This window comes from Epinephelus lanceolatus, chromosome 21, assembly GCF_041903045.1.
Source record: "Epinephelus lanceolatus isolate andai-2023 chromosome 21, ASM4190304v1, whole genome shotgun sequence".
In the NCBI taxonomy this organism is placed as follows: domain Eukaryota; kingdom Metazoa; phylum Chordata; class Actinopteri; order Perciformes; family Serranidae; genus Epinephelus; species Epinephelus lanceolatus.
This window is the reverse complement of record NC_135754.1, coordinates 35009072-35031198: the sequence shown is the minus strand read 5'-3', so window position 1 is coordinate 35031198 and position 22127 is coordinate 35009072. Positions and strand designations below refer to the sequence as shown.

The 22127-nt window shown below is 39.4% G+C and overlaps 1 protein-coding gene across 1 annotated transcript in view; it reads right to left on the bottom strand.

Annotated features, from left to right (window-relative positions):
• The window catches only part of LOC117247019 (scavenger receptor cysteine-rich type 1 protein M130-like), a 36634-nt gene extending 18999 nt beyond the window's left edge, over positions 1-17635 (bottom strand). The window contains exons 1-11 of the mRNA XM_078163483.1: positions 17572-17635; positions 16320-16352; positions 15392-15541; positions 12087-12206; positions 9086-9250; positions 8398-8544; positions 6323-6637; positions 5950-6231; positions 4518-4799; positions 3948-4262; positions 3570-3854 (exon numbers count right to left, since the gene is read on the bottom strand). Coding sequence (XP_078019609.1) covers positions 3570-3854; positions 3948-4262; positions 4518-4799; positions 5950-6231; positions 6323-6637; positions 8398-8544; positions 9086-9250; positions 12087-12206; positions 15392-15541; positions 16320-16352; positions 17572-17614 — 2137 coding nt within the window. The 5' untranslated portion in view covers positions 17615-17635. The remainder of the gene's footprint in view (positions 1-3569; positions 3855-3947; positions 4263-4517; positions 4800-5949; positions 6232-6322; positions 6638-8397; positions 8545-9085; positions 9251-12086; positions 12207-15391; positions 15542-16319; positions 16353-17571) is intronic.
• Positions 17636-22127: the final 4492 nt, after the last annotated feature.

The window sequence follows — 22127 nt, the reverse complement described above, 5'->3', positions numbered from 1 at the left end:
TTCTGCTCTATTTTAGGTCTTAGATTCTTATTGTTGATGTGCATAATTTTCTTCTTACATATATTTAATGATGTAACTGTTCTGCATATTACAAATAATTCAAAATACACAACATAAAAAGAGTTTGCAGCTATTTGGCTATTTGCAATATCCCTAAAGTTTGTTATGAACATGGATGAATCACTGAATGGGCCCACAAGGCACAGGCCCAGGGGCCCAAGTGTCAGGGGCCACCCTGGCCTTCACTTTTAACATTTCACCCAAATTAACACCAACCAGGAAGAGACTCAAATGACCACAAAGAGACACAAAAAGACCACAAAGAGATCCAAAGAAACTGAAAAAAAACAGGCAAAACAAACACAAGGATAATCAAAATGACCTCACAGAGACACAAAACAACTACAAACAGACAAAAAAAGCCAAGAAGATACATAATAATGACAGAGACCCAAAACCACCACAAAGTCTGCGGGTCTCATTGATAAAATGTCAGCAGAAGGAATTTCTGTATATTTTGGCAATCATCAATATATTAGTAGCTCCGATCTGTTCGTAGTTATTAACAAAATCTACACCTGCCTCTGACTGCTCATAGCGTTTGTGTAAATAAGGATTGCACATAAACATTGTATGTGATTATTAGAAATTCAAGTTTTAATTCGTATTGTGCTGTTACGTTCACAGTACACAAACACCTTTGATGTAAGTTAAACATGACAGGAGATTAGAAATAAAATACATTTTGCTAAATTAGCTGGTATTGAGTAGAGTTAAGCTTCATGAATCAAGAAACAAGTGACAGTTTTTGTTTTTCTCTCAGATTCTTGTTATAGTATTCAGGCTGTACGAGCAGCGAAGTAAAAAACAAACATGTTAATGTCAGTTTTGTGTTTTTAGGTTTGGAGATATCAGAAATGTCTAACGTATCTCTTACTTAATTGACAGAATTGTTAAAGTATCAATAAACCGGTGCCATAATAGCTACAAAACCACTGGAACTGCAATGGTAATTCACCAGTCAACTGTGTTGATGATTCCAGCTTCTCCAGTAGGATAATTTGCTGCTTTTCTCAGTTTCATTTCACAGTAATCTTTTTATTTATCTTTTGGGTTTTGGACTGTTGGTCAAACAAAACAAGCCATTTGGAACTGTTACCTTTGATTCTGAACAAACTACGATAGACATTTTTCACTTTTTCACTTATGTAGAGATTTATTTACAATACAAGAAACTGTGATGCATAGTCAAATATAACTAAGTTATAAGTTAATATAAAACTTAAGGGACTCTGATATTAAAAGATTTAAGTACACAAATAAGTCATTGTGGGGTGTATGTAGATATTTATTTATTAATTAACAATACAAGATGAGCCATGACATGATGCATGGTCAAATATAGGCTGTACTGACAAGGATAACCATGTCTAATAATAAATGAGGAACACTCTCAAACTGGCTATTAATGATCAATAACTGAACCAACCAAAGCGCAACTGATTACAAGCATTATGTATTATGAGACTACAAATAAAGTTCATGTTATGAATAATGACTGATATGTAGAGACTGGATAAAAAGGACTTTGTGCAGAAATGGACAAGGCCTCCCATGATCCTTCAAGCTCTGCCTCCTCTATAGAAGGCATATCTGTCTGGTTCAGGAGTTCCTTTAAGTGTTTCCTCCACTATCTGACAATGTCCTCAGTCTGAGTCAACAGTTCTCCTCTTCAGCTGGAAACAGCCTGGGCTAAGCTCTGCCTCCCTCTTCTGAGCTGTCTGATTATTTGTCAGAACCTTGACTGAAAGTCCTTCTCCATGGCCTACCCCAAACTCCACACACACAGTTTTCGCCCCAGCGACCACAGACGCCGCAGTCCTGCTGGCGTTTCTGGAGTCTCCTGACTGAGCTCGAAAGGACTCTTTCTTCAACTAAAAGGTGTTGTTCACCACTGATGTCCTGATGTCCTTGATAACCTTCTACGCACAACCTCAACAAGGCCCACCTGGACTCCATGTTTCCAATGGCCATCGAGACACAATAAATTTGATAAAGATTAGAAAAAAAGTTGTGGTGATGGGAAATAACTGATGGTGAAGGCATGGGAAAGATTGTTTTGGTTATTAAAAAGGCAAATGTTCATTGTAGGTCTGTGACAAGTCCTCTTGCATGAAAGTCTGATGCACTACATGTCCATCCACCACCCTGACCTCCATGTACTTACTTTCCATCTTGCAACATAACGGTCAGACTACTTACTACACTGCCACTGAACGAAATCTCAAGGTGCAGAATTGTTCAAAATGGACTTGACTCATTGTGAAACTGGGCTCCAAAAACCTGGTTGGATTATCACTTGAGACTGAGAGGAGAGACCTTTAGTTATCTCTTCCTGCTTTCATTCTTTTAACAGTTTAACAAGGATTTAAAAGAAATGTTCCATTCAGAGTTGATGTTTGGCAGGTGAGAAATCTAATTAGATGTGAGATGAGCTCTTTGGAGGTCCTACTCTTCTGCCTGGGCTCCTTCCTCTTCAGCCGATCCTCCTTCATTTCTGAAAACACTGAGGTTGTAATAATCCACCTCGATGTTCTCCTGTTGGCCTGGCTTCTTCCCCCTGGTGGTCTGGAGAGACATGACAGCACACAGATATGAGTTATTGCATCACTCATCTCTTTAGTTCAACACACACAGGCTAAGGGCTGCGTTTAAGTCAGTCCTCTAATCAACAGAGATGTGTACGGTACCTTAAAGATGAAATAGATGACAGTGATGAACAACAGCAGAATCAGCGGCAGGACGACCAATCTGATGATAAAAGCTGCTGGATCTGATGAAACACATTCACAGACACACACATCAGTACAGCTGGTCCCATCAACCTTAAACTTAAGTCACGTTAAATCACCTAAAATCACTCATCAGTTAACTAAAGTCACTGTGAGGGGATGAATTAAAGCCTGCTCATTCTCTCCCTAATGCCCCTGTCTGGTTGAAATGAAATCAACACCTTCACATAAAACCACAGGAGGTTGCTTAAAGGGCAGATTGCCACAGTTTGAAGCATCAGGGAATAAGCCCACTTCTCTACCCTTGAGGATGCTATTGTCCTGGATAATTTTACAGTTCAGATCAGAGGTAGGACGACACTGGAAGATCGCTGTCACAGATGATTGGTGCATCTCAAAGTCAAGCAAGGTTCCTTAAATGGCTGAATTTAAGGAGGCTATGTCATCGAATCTGGCTGAAGGACTGTTCCAATGTTGAGGATCCTTTGAATTCTCCCAGTGACTGAATCTTTCCTTCAGAGAGTTTTCAAGGATACATGTGTGTATCCTCAGTGGGCATAAACTACCCACAGTTCTTTGCGAGTAATTTGCCAGAATTGAAGACAGGCCTTCTTCAGTGATGCGTACCTTAGCACTCGCTAGCCTGTTCCAATGTGTGTTCACTGAATGCTAGGAGGGATCTTGCCTAGCCTCTGTAGGACTCGACTCGGAAGGACCCATCCTTCCAAAGAAGCATCCTTGACTTTGAGAAGCAACAGATGTCACTGATGGGCTTACCTGAACAGGTGAGCTCCAGGGTGGAGGAAGACCAGGACAATAATGTTACACACTCTCTCAGAGCAGATCCAGAGTGAACACAGTCAAAGTTGATCTTCCATGCAGATCTGTTGGAGGAGTCCTCTTTCCTTCCTGCTGAAATAGCAGAGCCGCAGTTCAGGTTTCTACAGAAGGCAGCTGCTGATGTCAGAGTCCAGTCAGAGCCATCCACTGGTCTCCAGTCTCCTCGTTTCACCTCCAGTGTTCCAGTGCAGCGACTGGATCCTCCCACCAACCTGACAGGATCTGAACAGAAACCAGAGAGTCATCAGTAAAAGAACAAAGTGAGTTTCATTACAACAGAAATGAACCAAATCAAATCTGCAGCTCCTCTTCTACCTGAGCAGGTGAGTCCAACAGCTTTGCCAGATGAGCAGGTGTTTCTATCTGAGTCTGAGCTTCTACAGTCCAGGAGAGCAGACTCATTACCTCCACACTGGAACTCTTTGGTCCACATTGGAGCCTCCACTTCTCCATAGAGCGCCCCCTGGAGGACTGAAGGAGCCCCACAGCCCAGCTCCCTACAGACCACCTCTGCATCCTGCTGGTCAAAGTCATCTTCACACACTGAGGACCACGACTGGTTAGACTGGTCAGACTTCACCTCCAGGTGTCCTGAACACAGACCAGTCCCATTCACCAGCCTGACAGAGTCTGGAGGGAGAGAGAGAATTTAAATTTTAAAACTGATCTTTATTTGTGATTATTGATACTATGAAACAGACATGATACATCTCATCAGACACTGTACAGATTCACATATTCCCAAACCATTAGTTCAGGAAGTCTGATACACAAGCAGTTTCATCAAAGTGCAGCCTGGAAGATCTTATGATCAACTACAGGGTTTTTGATACAAGTATATCTTGGAAAGATTACTGTCATAGATGATGTAACAGACCAGCTTACCTACGCAGGTGATCTCCATGATGGAGGAAGAGGAACCTAATGTCACACACTCCCTCAGGGAATGTCCAGCCTGAATACAGCTAGGACTGATCTTCCATGCAGATTTGCGCATGGCCTCATTTCTTATTCCTGCTGAAATAGAAGAGCCACAGTCCAAGTCTCTGCAGACGACAGCTGCTTCCTTCAGAGTCCAGTCAGAGCCATCCACTGGTCTCCAGTCTCCCTGTTTCACCTCCAGTGTTCCTGCACAGCGACTGGATCCTCCCACCAACCTGAAAGGCCCTGAACAGAAACAAGAGGGTCCTCGGTAAAAGGATAAAGTGAGTTTCATTAGAACAGAAATTAAGCAGAATCACAGCTGCAGCTCCTCTTCTACCTGATCAGGGATGCTTTTCATTGTGCTAACTTATACATCACGTCCTCTCTCCTCCTGTGACCTACAAATCGCTCCCCCTTTCCCATCATGGAGGATCTTTGAATCCCTTGCATGCAACTTGAGGAGACAAGGAGTTAGGAGGCCTCTGGAGGATGTTAGAGTGAGGAAACACAGGTGTATCCCATGTTTCTACTTTTATTAAGTGCCATGAGGGATAAATGATGCACCTCCACATGTGGCTCAATAACTGACACAACTCAAGACTGACACTGTAGAACCAAGGATTTCTCATTTGGCAACTTTGACTCCTCCATCTTCATGTCTCTTATTTGCATCTCTCTCACACATACTTACTGGGAGGAAGTGAAGGAAGCAAGGAAGGACGTTAACATAATGAAAAGAACCCCAGGTGAGTCCAACAGCTCTGCCAGGTGAGCAGGATTTTTAATTATTTGATGCAAAGCTGAGCATCTTACCCAGCTGCTGCATATCAGGTGGACTGCTGACTAGATTTATCCATCTCCATTCATTAATAAGTATATTTCCTTTGTCGTCACAGGTTCCTTGCAGGAGGAATTGTGAAACAGCAGCAAGGGCCTCGGCACACAATAAAAGCACTCACAACACAGTATATCCCACTTGTGGCGAGGTGTCCTCCAGGGCAATGGCCACATGGCAGTTTGTCCTGCCAATGCTTGCATAGCAGATTCCTTCATCAGACTCTAAATTTAATGCGATTTTACTTGGGAGTTAATTATCATCACTCCCCACTACATACAGAGCTGAGCCTGGTGTCAGTTCAGAGGCTAGACTTCAAACAATGCCTGTATTCTACATTCAGGTCACATGGAGGGCGACATACTGTATTGAGGAAGTCACATACACAAGCAATTACATCATTAGTACTGTCTACAAGATGTTATCATCAACAATTATGATTTCATTATAAACATATTCACATCTGTCATGTTGCTGAGCAGACCTCTGTGTCTCTGCATTTCATACCACATAAAGAGATTCTAACTAAGTCATAGATGATGTCACAGACAGGCTTACCTAAGCAGGTGAGCTCCAGGATGGAAGAGGAGGAACCTGATGTGACACACTCCCTCAGAGTATATCCAGCCTGAATACAATGAGGATTGATCTTCCATGTAGATGTACGCATGGACTCATGTCTTATTCCTGTTGACACAGCAAAGCCACAGTCCAAGTCTTCACAGGCTATAGCTGCTGATGTCAGAGTCCAGTCAGAGCCATCCACTGGTCTCCAGTCTCCTTGTTTCACCTCCAGTGTTCCAGTGCAGCGACTGGATCCTCCCACCAACCTGACAGGATCTGAACAGAAACCAGAGTCATCAGTAAAAGAACAAAGTGAGTTTCATTACAACAGAAATGAACCAAATCAAATCTGCAGCTCCTCTTCTACCTGAGCAGGTGAGTCCAACAGCTTTGCCAGATGAGCAGGTGTTTCTATCTGAGTCTGAGCTTCTACAGTCCAGGAGAGCAGACTCATTACCTCCACACTGGAACTCCTTGGTCCACATTGGAGCCTCCACTTCTCCATAGAGCGCCCCCTGGAGGACTGAAGGAGCCCCACAGCCCAGCTCCCTACAGACCACCTCTGCATCCTGCTGGTCAAAGTCATCTTCACACACTGAGGACCATGACTGGTTAGACTGGTTAGACTTCACCTCCAGTCGTCCTGAACACAGACCAGTCCCATTCACCAGCCTGGCAAACACTGAGATAGACAGAGAGAACAAGTTCATACCATAGCAGCTATTATAGTATTTCAAAATTCCTGACTTTGGCACCATCTTGTGGTAGCATGAAAACCGACACATTGAAGACAGCAATGCCTGATGAACAGAAACAAGATCTACCACCTTCAAAGGAGGTGAGCTTGCAGTAAATCTAAGAGCTGCTGATAATTTGTGCAGTGTATGAAATAAGTGAAGTGTTTGGTGTTTGTTCTTGCTCCAGGAACAACAAGCAAAGTTCCAGATGATCTGGAGACTTAGCAAGTCAAGGATGTGTCAAGGACCCAGAGTTGAGTGGAATTTTAATTCGTAAAATGTTCTTATAGGGGTGGTTGCAACCTTTCATCCTGTTTACTTTTTCATGAGTACTTAAGTTATGTCTGGATACACTTCCTGTGCTACTTTTAATTTATTAACATTCTTATCCATATTGCACATTTCAGTCTTTCCCTCTAAAACGTAAGAAGTTTGGGTTCTGCTGATCCTGGTTCTGGCATGGCTCTTCCTTATCAGGTGGTCACAATTCATCATGACTCTGTTCATAGTAGAATAACAAAAATGAAGCTACAACATATTCAGATTAGACTTCTCCTGCTCTGTGGCAAAACCAATGTCTCTATGCTGAAAAAGCTGGTTGAAAAATAGTTTCACATCATGTTCCAGACAAGATCAGTGATTCTGGATTGTTACAATTGCTCAGTCTCAGAGCAATCTTTGAAATGACAACATCAGCACAGCATCAGCTTGAAAAGGGGATCATCACTGTGTTAGTGATTCTGTTTGCCATGACTTTGAACCTGGTTGTCAAGTCAGCAGAGGTAAGGTGTTGAGGTCCTGTAGATACACAACAACCCCTATCAGAGTCTTCATGGATCACTTGACCGTGAATATATTGGTGCCTTAATGCAGATGGGTCCTCAAGGATCTTCAGACATGTCATCCGGGCCCAGCTGAGTTTTAAACCTGGAATGTCCAGGTTCATGGTCTGGAGGATGAAGAAGTTGGCGGGAAAGTTTCACTTGAAGGTATCCAGATTCTGTCTTAGCAAAGTCTACACCCTCAAGGACAAAGTGGTACTCAAACAGATCAGCCACTTCTTGCATCAGTGGCTGGGACTACCACAAAATTTGAATCGTATCACTGCAATAGTGACGTTGGGATGGGTAGTGTTCTGAGACTTTGCTAAGAAGGTGTCAAAGGGAAGCAGAGAGGCCACATGATTCAAGAAGAGATACAAGCACAGGTGGAGGAAGTATGTGACATATGGATCATAGGGATGAAGGAACAGGACACATGGACCCACTGGGAGCAAGCTGTTGATTGAGAGATTATTTTGTCCTGATTACTTTGTTCCTGATCCAGTCAGTTTACAACATCCTTTCTCAGATGTGTTGGACCTTGAGAGGCAGCAGAATATCTCAGTCACCATTACAGAGACCACACACAGGCCAAAACCTGGTTTCCATGATGTCTGAAACAGAAAAGCAAATGGTTCTGCTGGAATTAACTCTCCCCTGGGGAGAGTTGAGGATGGTGTGTATCTGTTGAGGTTGGCTGCAGTGACTTCATTGGCAAGTCCCTATAAAGGACATTAAAGCTATTTGGAAGACAAGTACATCTAACTGGAAGAGTCCTAAACATTGGCAGGTGATTAACAGCTTTAAAAACTTGATACCTTGATTCTGATACCAGCACATCATTGTAGTGCTAACATGTATGTTGTTCAATGATGACAGTCTACCTAAGCTATTAGCGCTGTTACAGATGTTGATGGTGAGGCCGTCAACGATGTCCTTTAGAGATGAGAAGTCATCTACATAGTACATGTGAATTTCGTCAGGATCGGAGGCGATAGATCTCAGCTCATTCTTGTCAGCATTCCTTACTCCTGAGAGAAAAATATAGTGTTAATGCCTGTGTTGAAAAATGGGACTCAAAACACAGAAAACTATTCGGCTGGCAAAGTGATAAAATTGTGGTTTTCTAACACCTAAACTAAACATTTGACAGGCCAGACTGATGGTTGAGCATTTTTAACTCCATTCACTACAAATCATATGTACCTTACATTACCGCTCATATTTGCTAAAGCATGTCCCATGATTGTAACTTGACTTTCTTTCTTTTGGGCAGCCAGTGGTTTTAGTTCAACTTGGTCCACTACTATAATCAAATCACAAAGACTGAAATTAGCCTGACCTGGTGCTCATAACATAAAGACATAAACTGACATAAATGATAAATGCTGTCATTTTTACACTTTAAGGAATGATCTAGCTAACATTTTTATTTTGAGAAACATGAAGTACCACATTCAGTTTATATTGATGTCACTTATATAAGTGTTGTAGTTTCAGAGCTTATCCTCATTTTACAAATTTTTCTGATGCCTTTCAGCGTCATCATTATTGAAACTGAGAGTCAGTCACCAATAGCATAGACCTCGATTCCAGCGTTCTTCAGGTTCTGTGAGCGAAGGAATATGTCATCTTCGGACTTTCCATCAGTCATCAAGACAGCAATTTTTTGGGAGTCTGCTCGCATTCCCACATTGGATTTAAAATTTGTACGGAGGATATAGTCCAGAGCAAGTCCTGTATGACAGTAAAAACAGAGGGATCAAAAACCATAGTGTTGTGAAGTTGGGGGAGTCATTTCAGGTGCCCCTTGTTCCAGTAAAAACGAAGTAGTTATTATTATTATAATCACTATTAGCATAATAATGTCAACATTTTTAATATTGTACTACAATACTATGCTATAATTCACATTACTGCATACTTTTCTATTGGATTACTCTACATTTGCACACATGACATCTACTGCACATCTGTCCGTCCTGGAAGAGGGATCCCTCCTCAGTTGCTCTTCCTGAGGTTTCTCCCATTTTTCCTAAGTTTTTCTGGGGGAAATTTTTCCTTATCCCCCGTTAGGGTCCAAGTACAGAGGGATGTCATATGCTGTAAAGCCCTCTGAGACAAAATGTGATTTGGGAAAATGAGCTTTGTAAATAGAATTGAAAATTGAATTGAAGTATTACAATAACATTATCAATATTATACTAATAACAATAATATTATCATCATCATCTCATTTTTCATGGTAACCCTAATGTCACTGCAATCAGTATAATCATTATAACAAACAGGAAAATGTTCTTTTACAACTTCAGCTGAAGTCTCTTTTCTGAAGATGATTTGTCAATAATATTTTCAAATACACTGTTTTTTTTTTGTATAAAAAAGCTGTATATATCTGTCGTGGGGGGAAGATTTAATTCACACATTGCTCAAATATACACTATATACTTCTCTATGTGGTAAATATGTTGCAAACAATCACACACACACACACACACACACACACACATTAGGACTGTCAATTGATTAAAAAAATTAACTAATTAATCACACAATTTTCTGTAATTAATCGCGATTAATTTATCAATAGATTGATTGCGTTTCATCACATTTTTCTACTTAAGTCTGAAGCTTGTAACAGATATTTATTTATGCAAAATCATGAAGTTAATACAAAATAAACACAAAGAATGTATATTTAAATTCAAAGACTATCTTAATAGCTTTCTTTAAACTTTGAACGCAGTTTCTCTCCTGTAAAGTACAACTTTTCAATGGTGACTCAGCTTGAAAGGCATGTTTCTTGTATCTGCTGACAGAAATAATAACAAACCCAGGCCTAAAGGTTAAAGTGCAGGTTGAATACCAGAACCATCAAGGCCATTAAAATTCTTATCACAATAATATAAATGTTATTAATAACAAAATGTGTTCCATCTTCATGTGCCAGTTGAATTTTAAAAAGGTGCACAAGAGTCAATGCAAATATATAAAAGAACACTGAAAGATGCTGCTGAAAGTCCAGAATGTTGAACATTTTTCACTCCATAGAGACAATTTGGCTCATACCTTCTTTGCACTCAGCCAGTTACTGAGGCAGACCAGTTTGTTTACATTATCAGAAGATAAAGAAGGTCGCGTTTTTTGAATGATGTGGCCTGAGAGTGAGAACAACCTCTCACAAGGCATTGTGGTTGCAGGAGTTGACAGGTACTTGCGTGCAATGGGTCTCAGCCTGGAAAGTGTCCTCATACAAAGTGTGTAGTCTCGACACGATGGTTCCGCTCGAGGGTAGATTATAAGAGGTATCTCCCGATGCAGCGCGAATGACTTCTCTAAGTCCGTCGTCTTCGACTACGCTAATTGGCCGGCAGTTTTTAGCTATCCAAGTAAGCAAGGAATTGGTTAATTTTTCACTCACAGGTTTTGTTACTCGCCCACGAACGCCACACTCCTGCAGTGTGGATTGGCGAGGCCCCGTAGAGGTGGATTTAGCAGGGTGTTTTGCTCCAAGGTGATACACCTGAGACGAATTACTTCTGTGGTAATTAAATTCGGCTTTGCAAATTGTGCAAGTTATCCTCGTTTTGTCCAACAAGCTGTCGGGCAACTTCTTAAAGTGAAACTTTCTGCCCAAAAGTCCGTCCTTATCGTCCTTATCCATCTTTGCGCTATGGGGTCTTTGCGACTGTCCTTTAGCCATGATAACGCAGTTTGGCTGCTCACGTGATCAAAGGTTATGGGTAAGCCGCCACAGGCAGTAAACAAAACTGCATTAATTTTTTTTAATGCGTTAAATGTTTTATATTAATCTAATTAATTGACATAACTAATATATATCTCTATATCTATATCTATATCTATATCTATAAATATACATACACAACAGTTAGTTTCCGAGTAATTTGATTGGACGAGAGGCATTCCATGAGTGCTGATATAGAGTACAACATCACTGGGACATGTAACAGTAAAATCACTCCACTCACAGGTGTTATAAATATAAATACAACCGTTAATTAACCAACTGTCACACTCGCATCACTGACGCAAACTGACACTATAGCGTTACACCAAGAAGATGGATATTATTATTACATATCAATGTAAATACAAAGTAGCTTGTGAGTTCCTGGCATGTGTGCTGCATTGCCTGGCAACAGACTGTGGGAACTGTTTTACATAACATACTTAAATAATTTATTTCATCAACTTTTGTTAACATTTTCTTACTCAGCACTGCTGTTTAAGCACTCGAGGTCGTGATGTTGTACTGTATATCGTCACCGCTGTAATTGTCTCATACATATATATATATATATATATATATATATATATATACAGTACATAAGCATTTAAAGTTGGTTAAGCATTTATATAGCCTAATAAATGCTTAACATATTTATTTATTTATTGTACAAAATACTCATTCACTTATTGACCCAAATACAGCAAGTAAATATATTTGACTCCAATTTTGGGCTAATATCCAACTGGAGCCTCTGGTCCCACCCCACAGTTCCTCACAGTGTGAGGCTGCTATGGATTAGACAACATCCTGTTACATCACCTGTCATAGTGTTTCCTCCTTTGTATGGCAGATTGTATGTGTTCATCAGCAGGGAATATTTGGACTGGTGGGCGTTCAGGTGCCACTCAGTCTTTGGGTCTCCACTGTACTGAACCAGACCTGCAGAAAACACACAGCAATGTGAAAAAGGCTGACCCAGCCCTTCTTTTAAAATGATGATGACAAAAACAATAATAACAGTAGGCATTCTTTACAAAATTACAATACTGTGAATGAAACAAAGTTCAGACAGAAAAATGCAGTAATTAAGGAAAGATGAACACTGTGGCATCTAATGATAATGTCAGTAATCAAAATATGCAACAATAGTTTTATAAATATGATGTTTATTTGTTATTGTTGTTGTCTTGTCATCATCATCATTACCCCCAACACTCACACACATACATACATGTATCATGAACTCTCAAATGCCTGTACAAATTTACAAATGTACAGATGGAACAAATTACTAAATTCTTATATAAAGCCAGCTCAACCACTCATGTTATCATCCCGTCTTTTCCTTATTTGATTTATGATTATTGTTTTGCCTCATCATTTTTGTTGTTGATGTTATGTGTTTTTGTGTGTGTGTGTGTGTGTGTCTGTGTTGTTTGGAAGATTTAAAAAAAATTTAAGAACAAAAATAAAAACAAAACAAAGAAAGAAAGGAAGTGAAACTGATGTAATATCTGGCTCAGTTCTGTTAGGATTCTTTCACACCTGCCCTGTTTGGTTTGGTTCAATGGAACTCAAGTTCGAAAAAACAACCAGACTGAGACCTTACTGAAGAGGTGGTCTTGGTCCGGTTACAAACGAACTCTGGTGCGGTTGGTTTGTGCTGAGAAGGTGTTCCGACCTGGGGCCTGTATCACAAAGCAGGATTAATGTCTTAGCGAGGTAACTTCAGGGTTAACCCTAGGTTTTCGGTCTCACGAAGCCGGTTCAGGTCTTATCGGGGTAGATCACCATGGTAACTTACTCTGAACGGCTATCCTGCTCCGGAGCAGGGTAAGTTCAGGGTTGAATCTGATCCTATAAAAAGCACCACCCACTGGCCAATCAGCTGTTCGGAAAAAAATGACTCCGCTGACAGAAATGCAGCCCAGTCATGACGGGAAGTTTAATTCATTTGATTGATTTTGATTTGAAAGTTTATTTTGAACATTAAAAAAGAAAAGAAAGCAACAACAACAGACAATGAAAAGATTGTTCAAAAAGGAGTGGAAAGAAGTGGAACTTTCATCCCACCCCTTCATAAGAAAGAAACTGATCATTTGCGGACACTTAATAGCACCATTAATTAGTGCCAACATTTTGTTTTGTTGGAGGAAATGATCCCTGTTAAAGATAATGGGCCTAATTGACAGCTTTGCTGCTGGAAATGTGGAAAGTAGCCTATCATGTCTACACTTCATGGTGTTTGAGGGATTTTCCTTTTTGTTTTTTAAAGAGGGACACTAGGTATATTTTTACGCAGCTGTTAATTTCTAACACAGCTCAATATCAGGATGATTTTATTCAGACTATCAATTTGGTGTTGATATGATTTAATTGTGGCGTCAGCTTTAAGCTTTATTGTAGCATATATAACGTTATGACAAAGAAAACCAATTTATCAGACGCAATGATGTTAGACGATAATTGTAAAACACGCAATTCATCTGCGCAGCATTGATTTCATGAGATTCAAGGGTGTGATCAGTGTCAGATGTACAGGTACAGGTACTGTAGCTACTTGAACCAGTGATGAGTCATTTAACCTGCACATCATTTTATTTGCTACCTTGTTTTGTCTTGATTTTTCCCTCTCTCCTCCTCTATTTCTTCTTTCCTGACCCGTTTTTTTCCTTCTCTATTATGTAATTTCATTGATGTTTTTACGGGGGAATTTCTTTGATAAGCTTTTAGTGGCTTCTAACCTCTCCGGTACTTTTCTTTTTTTAATCTTGTAAATTTTATACTGTCTGTTTTTAACATTATGTGCAAATAAACTAATCTAAACTAAAACTAAACATTATTCATCCCGTTATGCATTGCCACGCATGTTTCCTCCTCCTGCAGCTGCCACGGTGTTGGCCTTTTCTGTAATGTTGCTTTTCTCCTCCTCATATTTTAGTAGAATTAATCTCTGATCCTCACGAGAAATACTTTTTTTTCCCTCACATACGGCGCTCTGTGAGGACGCTCAGTGACACTGCACTTCTTTCATGATTGTGATTTGTCCGCTGTGTGCGCGTTCACGGCTCTTGATAAAGCAACACTGGGTTGAGTTACCGAGTTGATATCCAGCATCGTGATACCGATTATCCTGATTGCCATTGTTAGGGTTAGTCAACCCAGGATAGGTCTGGGTAACCCAGGAAAGGTTGATCTCGCTTCGTGATACAGGCCCCAGGATGTGAACCAACTGCAGTCACATGGCACATTGTTTGGGTTAAACATGAGCATGTTACAGTCCTGGAGGATTATTAATGTGCACCTCCTCCTGTACTGCCTTAATATGCACATTCATGTCGTATGCTGTAAAGCCCTGTGAGGCAAATTGTGATTTGTGATATTGGGCTTTATAAATAAAATTGATTGATTGATTGATTCAGCACCTCCAATGCATCAAAAAATTGTTTTCTAGTTGGAGCCGCACCTCGTTTTCAAACTGTATGGTTTGACTAAAATGAACAATGACAGCAATATAGTCCACGATGAGCAGCGCTAAAATCAACCTGCGTAGTTGTCCCTCCATTGTGACATTAGAAAGTGTCACATTTATTTTGCAAGTGTACTCTTCTTCAACATTTGCTTTACTTCCTGGATTTTTCCCACATGGAAATTCTGACCAATCAAGAGCAGCTTTCTCACACAAGGCATTTGATCTTGTCCGCTTGTAAATGCTGCCGTGAGAACACGAACCAACTCTAGGCAATTATACAACTTTGGAACAACATGAGTCCCTGATTCAGACCAAAGGAGACAACTCTAGGGCTGAATGCACCCTTAGGTTGTGCCCCACTCTTCCCTAGTTGATTCTGGTATGAAGTATAACATAGGTAGACCAGCTACTGTACAACATAAAAATACTGCTCATAGATCAACTCATCACTTAACAACCAAGTTTTCATGCTTTAGACTTTGTCGCTTCTTTCATTTGCTTCAATTAAAATCTTGAATACAGCACCTGTACCTGTATTTAAATATTTTTACATTATGGTGTGAAATCTTGAGATAATAAAACTAATAATAATTGTACAACATAGTGCAAAGAGTGGTAGTATAAACAGAAGAAGAAGAAGTAAGAATATTACCAATCTGGACTCTGTCTGGGCCAATATTGAAGACGCTGACTAGTCTAGCAAGAAAAGACCTGATGAGTTTAAATTTTATGCGACCAATGCTCCAGGAGCCGTCCACCAATAGCACGATGTCAGCCTTGGCTGTGGTTTCACAGTGAGCACCTGGAGGAAAACAGAGGATTGTGGGATACATTCTGCAAAAGATTAGAATTTTAAACATAGAAGTAAGACTAACAGCCATGTTAGCAGCTCTTTGAGGCTGTAACTAAGCACAGTGATAGTACCATACTGACATGATGACAATGCTAACATGCTAATGTGTAGCAGATATACAAAATACAATGTTCACCGTCTTAGTTTAGCATTTTAGCATACTCACATTTACTGCCTAGCACTCATGACAAAGTCCAGGTATTTGGTCATAAAACAAAGTATTGTACATGTAAATGTAACCTGAGAACAGCACTAGATGAAAAGTAAATGGCAGAAAAGTATTTCTTGAGGTCTGTTCCAAAGTTTAGTATTGGGATCCATTCTTCTCCGTCTGTAATGGAATCAGTTTATTTCTTTGCAGATGACACACAGCTATATATCTCTGCTTCAGCAGTTCGGCTATCAGCAGAGTGCATTTATGTTTTTCTTTCACGATGTGACATCATTTCCCACAAATCTCTAAAAGGACACATCTTTAGCATTTAACTAACCCTTGCAGACACCACTTCAGTGACAGGAATAAATGGTCAAAACTACTTGGTTAAGCAAAGAGAAAGATGGTGGTTTGGATTTTTTTTTTTAAAAAAAGAAAAAAAAGTGCTTTGGTGAAAAGAAATGAACATTAATGATTAGCAGAAAACAGGATGTGAAAAACCATCTCTGGTGTCAAAGTCAGACACCTTGTTGACCCATCCATCCACTTCATTTATCTTTGTTTTCTGTTTACCTGTTGAGTTGCGTTTTCCTTCAGCCCAAAGTCCTGAGGAGAAAATCAGAAAAGAAACCTAACTGTAAAGCAGCATTTTGATTGGAGCAGAGCTGTGAACTAAACAAACATTTTCAGGCTCATCTCAGAGAAAAAAACAGATGACTGTATAAACTCACTCTGGAATCATGCGTGTACCACTGCCTTGCAAAGCTAAAACCAGTTTGGAAAGGAAAACTATGGTTTATTAAAACTAGGGTTATATTTTCATACCTCTGAACATAACTGTGGGAGGAGCCAAATACAGAGTAGTAGCAGTTATTTCTTTAAAGTGTATGTCGAACTAGCTTTGTAGTACAGTTCTTAAAGGGTTAATGTAACAAAGCAAACTTCAACACCGAGATATCCTGTGTGATGACATCACTAAACAACTGTGCTATTTAAAGAGTGTGTGTGTATGCAGCTTGTCTTTGTATCCTTGTGTGGACCAAACCTTAGTGAAACACCCTTTTGTGGGGACATTAATGACGGTCCCTTCAACTATAGCAGAGGGAAGCTTATTTTGAACTTTCTGAAGTGAGATTTGCACTGTCTACTCCCACCTGGTTTGTTTTCTGCTTCCTTATAGCTCCAGTGGACATGGTGGCCCTCTCAAAGAACTCAAATATCATGGGCCACACAAAGTACTGAAAACAAGTACGTGTGTGTGTGTGTGTGTGTGTGTGTTTAAATATAGTGTATATTTTCTTGCTTTTATTTCCTCGCCTATTGACTGTCGCTGTTTATTGTTCATCAGAGTACGTTTGTGACACGCGTGTTGAAGGTGACAAGCAAACCAAATGTGTTTTGGGATAAATAATAAAGTTGAAGTTGGCCTAACTCAGGGAACAGCATCACAATTCAGCTTGTAAGAAAAAAACCCCATCAAACTGGGGAATATTAGAACAAAAATATAAAATAACTCAGAATATTCAAAGTTACCAAATAAAATACCAATATTAGAACCAACTTTGAATGATACTTAAACAACAGGTAAAAGGCCTGATTTAGTTTAATGAGATAGTTATGTAGGAGGGCATCGATATGTTAAGAATACATAACCTTCCAAAATCACACCTCTATAAATTTTTTACAAGTTATAATACTTAACTACTTGAATGCAGTTACACAAAATGGGTGGATTGTTTGTTTCAAATGCAGAACTGTGACTTTAATCCAGTATTTTAACACTCAGGTTTTGCACCTTTTACACATCATAAATACACAGTCTTACCTGAGCTCCACAGCAGCAGCAACACCATCAGCAGGGGATCCATGTCCGGGTAGACCGTCTGTCTCTTCTTGTCTGTCGCACTCTGTTCTCTGCCAAATATGTTTCCTCTTTTATCTCATCATCAGCCAACTGTTAAGCAACTTGTCAGAACTGATGAACCACAGATTAAAGGGTGGGGGAGGGTGGGGGGGGTGTCACTAAATTTATGTGACAATTAGTTCGTCATTGTAGCTTAATTCAGAGTCAGCCATCTTAATAAGTTATTTTTTAACATTTGAAATAAACATACAAATTAGCTTTTCATTTTTAGGCACTTCGACTTCGACTATTTGACCCTTCCCTGCCAGTACCCGATGTCAACACCAACAAACCAACAACCATCGCCTTCCACCCAGGAGGCCGGTGTTCACTTCCTGTAAGATTCTTTTTTCCTAAACCCAACCATGTGCTTTTGTTGTTGAAGGAATAAAACTTCAATTGGCAGTGTCATACCAATGTAGTGCATTTACTTTGGAAGAGACTGTATGCAAACTGTACATTTCCTGTAAAAAGTGTAATTTAAAAAAAAAAAAAAAGACATGTAACAGGCACTTGACATGGCGTCCCAGAATGTCAACAACCAACACACCCAGGGTACCTTGGACGTTGTATCTGGAGTTTGCTTTCTCTATTAAGTAGCTGTCTGTTATTCACTCACTGTAGAGCAGGAAACAGCACTTAAAAATAAAAGCTATGACTGGGAAATTTGTTGTACCTCAAAATAAAGTGTGTTTATTTCCAACTTCGCGTGTCACTTACGGTCCATTCAGAATGGACCTGCGACTCACTTTTGGACTGCGACCGACAAATTGGGAACCATTGCACAACTTCTGCATTTGTGTCAAAATTCTGCTCTGCTTGGATAGCTAAAAAAAAAAAGGGGAAACTGGAATTTTAACTGTTGAAGAAAATGTATGATCCACATCATAGACACTTCTGATTAGATAAAAAAAATAAAGTTTCACACTGTTTCACAACAGTCAGAGCACACTCTGAGGCTGCAGTGGAAACATAATCTGTTAGTTTGGCCTCAGCTTCCTGTCAGAGAGAAACCACTGATGAGAAGATAAAAGATGGCGGAGAGATGACTACATTTCCTTTAAAGTTTGTCAAGTCCAGTCTGCTGTCTTTATTTTTATCACCTCTCATACGTAACACATATACATTTACTACATTCCTGTTTATTCATTTCACAATTACTGTCTATGAGGGGTCGAAGTAACAAAAATTGATAAAAGGGTGATGTGAATGCATGTGAATAAATAAAAGATTTATTTCAAGCACATTTGATTAAAACAGTCATGATAAAATGAAAACAGAGCTGCATTTCATCATCTTCCATGTTACAGTAATTATTCACAACACAAAATTTCCATTTATGATTTAAAGAAAGGTGGCTTAAGGGTGGGAGTAAAATATAAAATAACTGAAAAAATGAAATGATAATGCTTAAAATAGAAGAATTAAAAATGGATATGAAATGAAAAATGAAAAACAGGTTAAGTGTTTTGATTAATTAGTCTACCATTCATCATTCCAAACATTTAAATGACATTTATCATTTACAGTGACCATTTTTTTGTTACTGCCTGCCAGAATGTCAATCAAAAACCATGCCCACTAAATAACTTATTGACTTTTTGGCTCTCAAAGGGAAACTTTGCTGATTTTCAACCAGCTGTGTGTCACCACCGTGTGTGCTGATGAACCCTGTTTGGTCATTCTGGTCAGAGCTCTGCCAGTGGGATAAAGTAGTCCACTGTTGGGCCACATACAGAAAAAATATACGAAGGGCTGGGCCACTTACTAGAGGTGAGGTATATAGCCTCACCTCTTGTGTATTTAAGTTAGAAAAATCAATCAAAAGTTGGTCAAATATGCTTTATTGTTGAATATGCTTAAAAAAACAGCCTCCATCACAGCTTTACATTAATGGATTTCCATTTATTTATTCAGGAAAAGGGTTTGCAGCTCACTCTCATAACAGCAGCCTCAAATTTGTTCTTAGTCAGGGTGGTGATGCCCTTCACAGCCCTGTACAGGGGGAGGAACAATAAGGGGAAATGGGATGGGTACATTTCAAGCTTGTTATGTAAGTTATTGGGCTTATCAACACACTAATTAACGTTTGTTAGAAAATGTTATCAACTTTAATTGACTGAATTGGGCTTATTATCTGGGGTGCACATAATTGTTAGTGAGTTACTCCAGTGAGAATCAGCTGTGTTGGGTATTTAAATCGGCCGTGGCGCTGACAATCCAGCTGCTGTGGCTGATCTGATGCCATTTGTGCCAAATGATCGGACAAATGTCACTTGACCACGGAGCGATTGAATCTGCCTCACCGTAAGGAAAGTTCCAATCAGCTGATTTTGCGCAGTGTGTGCGCTGTGCACAGTGATGTTTACTCCATGTGTTAACAAGAATCATGCGTAGACAAGAAAGTCAGCATCACTTCTCAGGTATGCAAAAGCGGAGTAGTGACAGAAGTGATGTTACGCATTAGTGATAGGCTATTTGTATTACCAGTTATGTGCACCCCTGCTTATTAAGACATGAATACTGTGTAAAATATTTTTAACTCACCTGAAATGGGAACGGCATTGCACTCAGTGGGAGCAGTGATGCTGCGCTTTGAGGATGGCTGGCAGGTCAGGAATAAACTTGTGGTTGAGATGCAAAGGACATCACAGAGATGGCTGTCGGTCATTTTGGTTCTCAGTCTGCTTTTGTTCAGCGTTAACAGAGAAAGTGTTTGCTCACATACTATGTTGAGCCGAACAGACTCATCATTCTTTCTGTGTGACATTTCATCAGAGGGGAAGTTTCCTTTTCCAAACTCCGGAAGAAGTCTGGGAGGGAGAGATGCTGATGTTGATTCTTCAGAGAATCATCACACTGCATTTGGATGAGTGTTAAAACTAAGAAGTACAATACAGTCATGCACAAGTTTCAAGTGTGGGCCATATTCCATTATATTTCTAGAATTTCAGGCTGTAGTTTGGACACACCTGCTGTTAATGATAAGTGTCATTTGGGTGTTGTGAATGATATTTGATATTTATTTTAAACATGTAAAAAAAGAAGAAAAACATACAAACAAGCAGACAGACAGAAAGAAAATAGTATTTACAAATAATGAAAAGCAATTGTCAGTGTATAGTTACTTTCATTTACTCATCAGTATCAACTTATTAAATACAACCCATTCTCCAGAAGTCACTGAATGAAATTAAACAGCTTCCATATATAGATAAACCTCATCCAAGATGTTTCTGAATATACCATTGTTATTACATTTAACTTTGTCACCCAAAAATAACCCGTGGTTATGTTATAGTAATTACCAACTATCTGTCTTATCTGTGTCTTGCAAGTATAAAAATATATATATAGATATTAATTTTACATATATATCTTCATCAACTTGTCCTGCTGTCTTTTTATATTTAAATAAGTGAACAAATGAACTACTATACAAAGTATATATATATATATATATATACATACACCCACATACCCATAAATTAATATATAATTATTGACATTAATACATTGTTAGTTACAGAAAAAAAATGATTTTAATAGATTTTAAATTGGAATATGTTTGGACACTGCTTGAGTTTGAACTGCTACATAACTTCACTCCATATATTGAAATACAAAAACTTTTTGTGGTTGTACGCACACTGTGAGTTTTGAAATTAGATAATCCCCTTAAATTATAACCCCGCTCTCGGTCACTAAACAGTTTTTAATATTTCCTGGTAGCAGGTTATTTCTTGCTTTAAACACTTTTTGTGCAATTTGAAAATCCACAAGATCAGAAAATTCTAATAACTTTGACTGTAAGAATAATGAGTTAGTGTGAGCCTGAGGATTGTCATGAGCATTGTTGGAGGGAGCTATACTTCTACATTGAATCTGCACCATACATATGGTATAAACTCTGCATTGACTTAGAGCCTACGTCGTAGCCTGACGTGCACCTCCCCAGAAATGTAACTGCACCTCGCAGCAACGCAGACCTCCTGTCTGTTTCTGTAAGCTGAAACCATTTCCCTCAGTGGAAACAAAGCTTTTATTTACTTTAATTTCACAGATAAAAAAAAGAAGACAATAAAGCCTCCACACACTGTGTGTGATTTATCCTGGCTGAAATGTGAGCAGAGGAAGTCTGTGCTAGCTGCTAGGCTAATTTATACAATGTAAAATGCCATAGGCTTTTGCTAATAATGATAGCATGTTGTATTTGTTTGGAAAACATGTTTAGTATAAGACGGTTGTTTTGCTGGTGAACCTTGTGAGCTGTAATGCAGTCGAATTTTGAAAAATGCTGCTGTTGTCCCTGGCTTCTTATGAGTGGAGGAAAAGTCTGCTAGCTGCTAGGCTAATTATACAATGTAAAATGCCATAGTCTTGTGCTAAAAGCATTAGCATGTTGTATTTGTGGGGAAAATGTGTCCAGATAAAGACAAGTGTTTGTCTGTGAATGCTGTGAGTTATAGTGAAGCTGA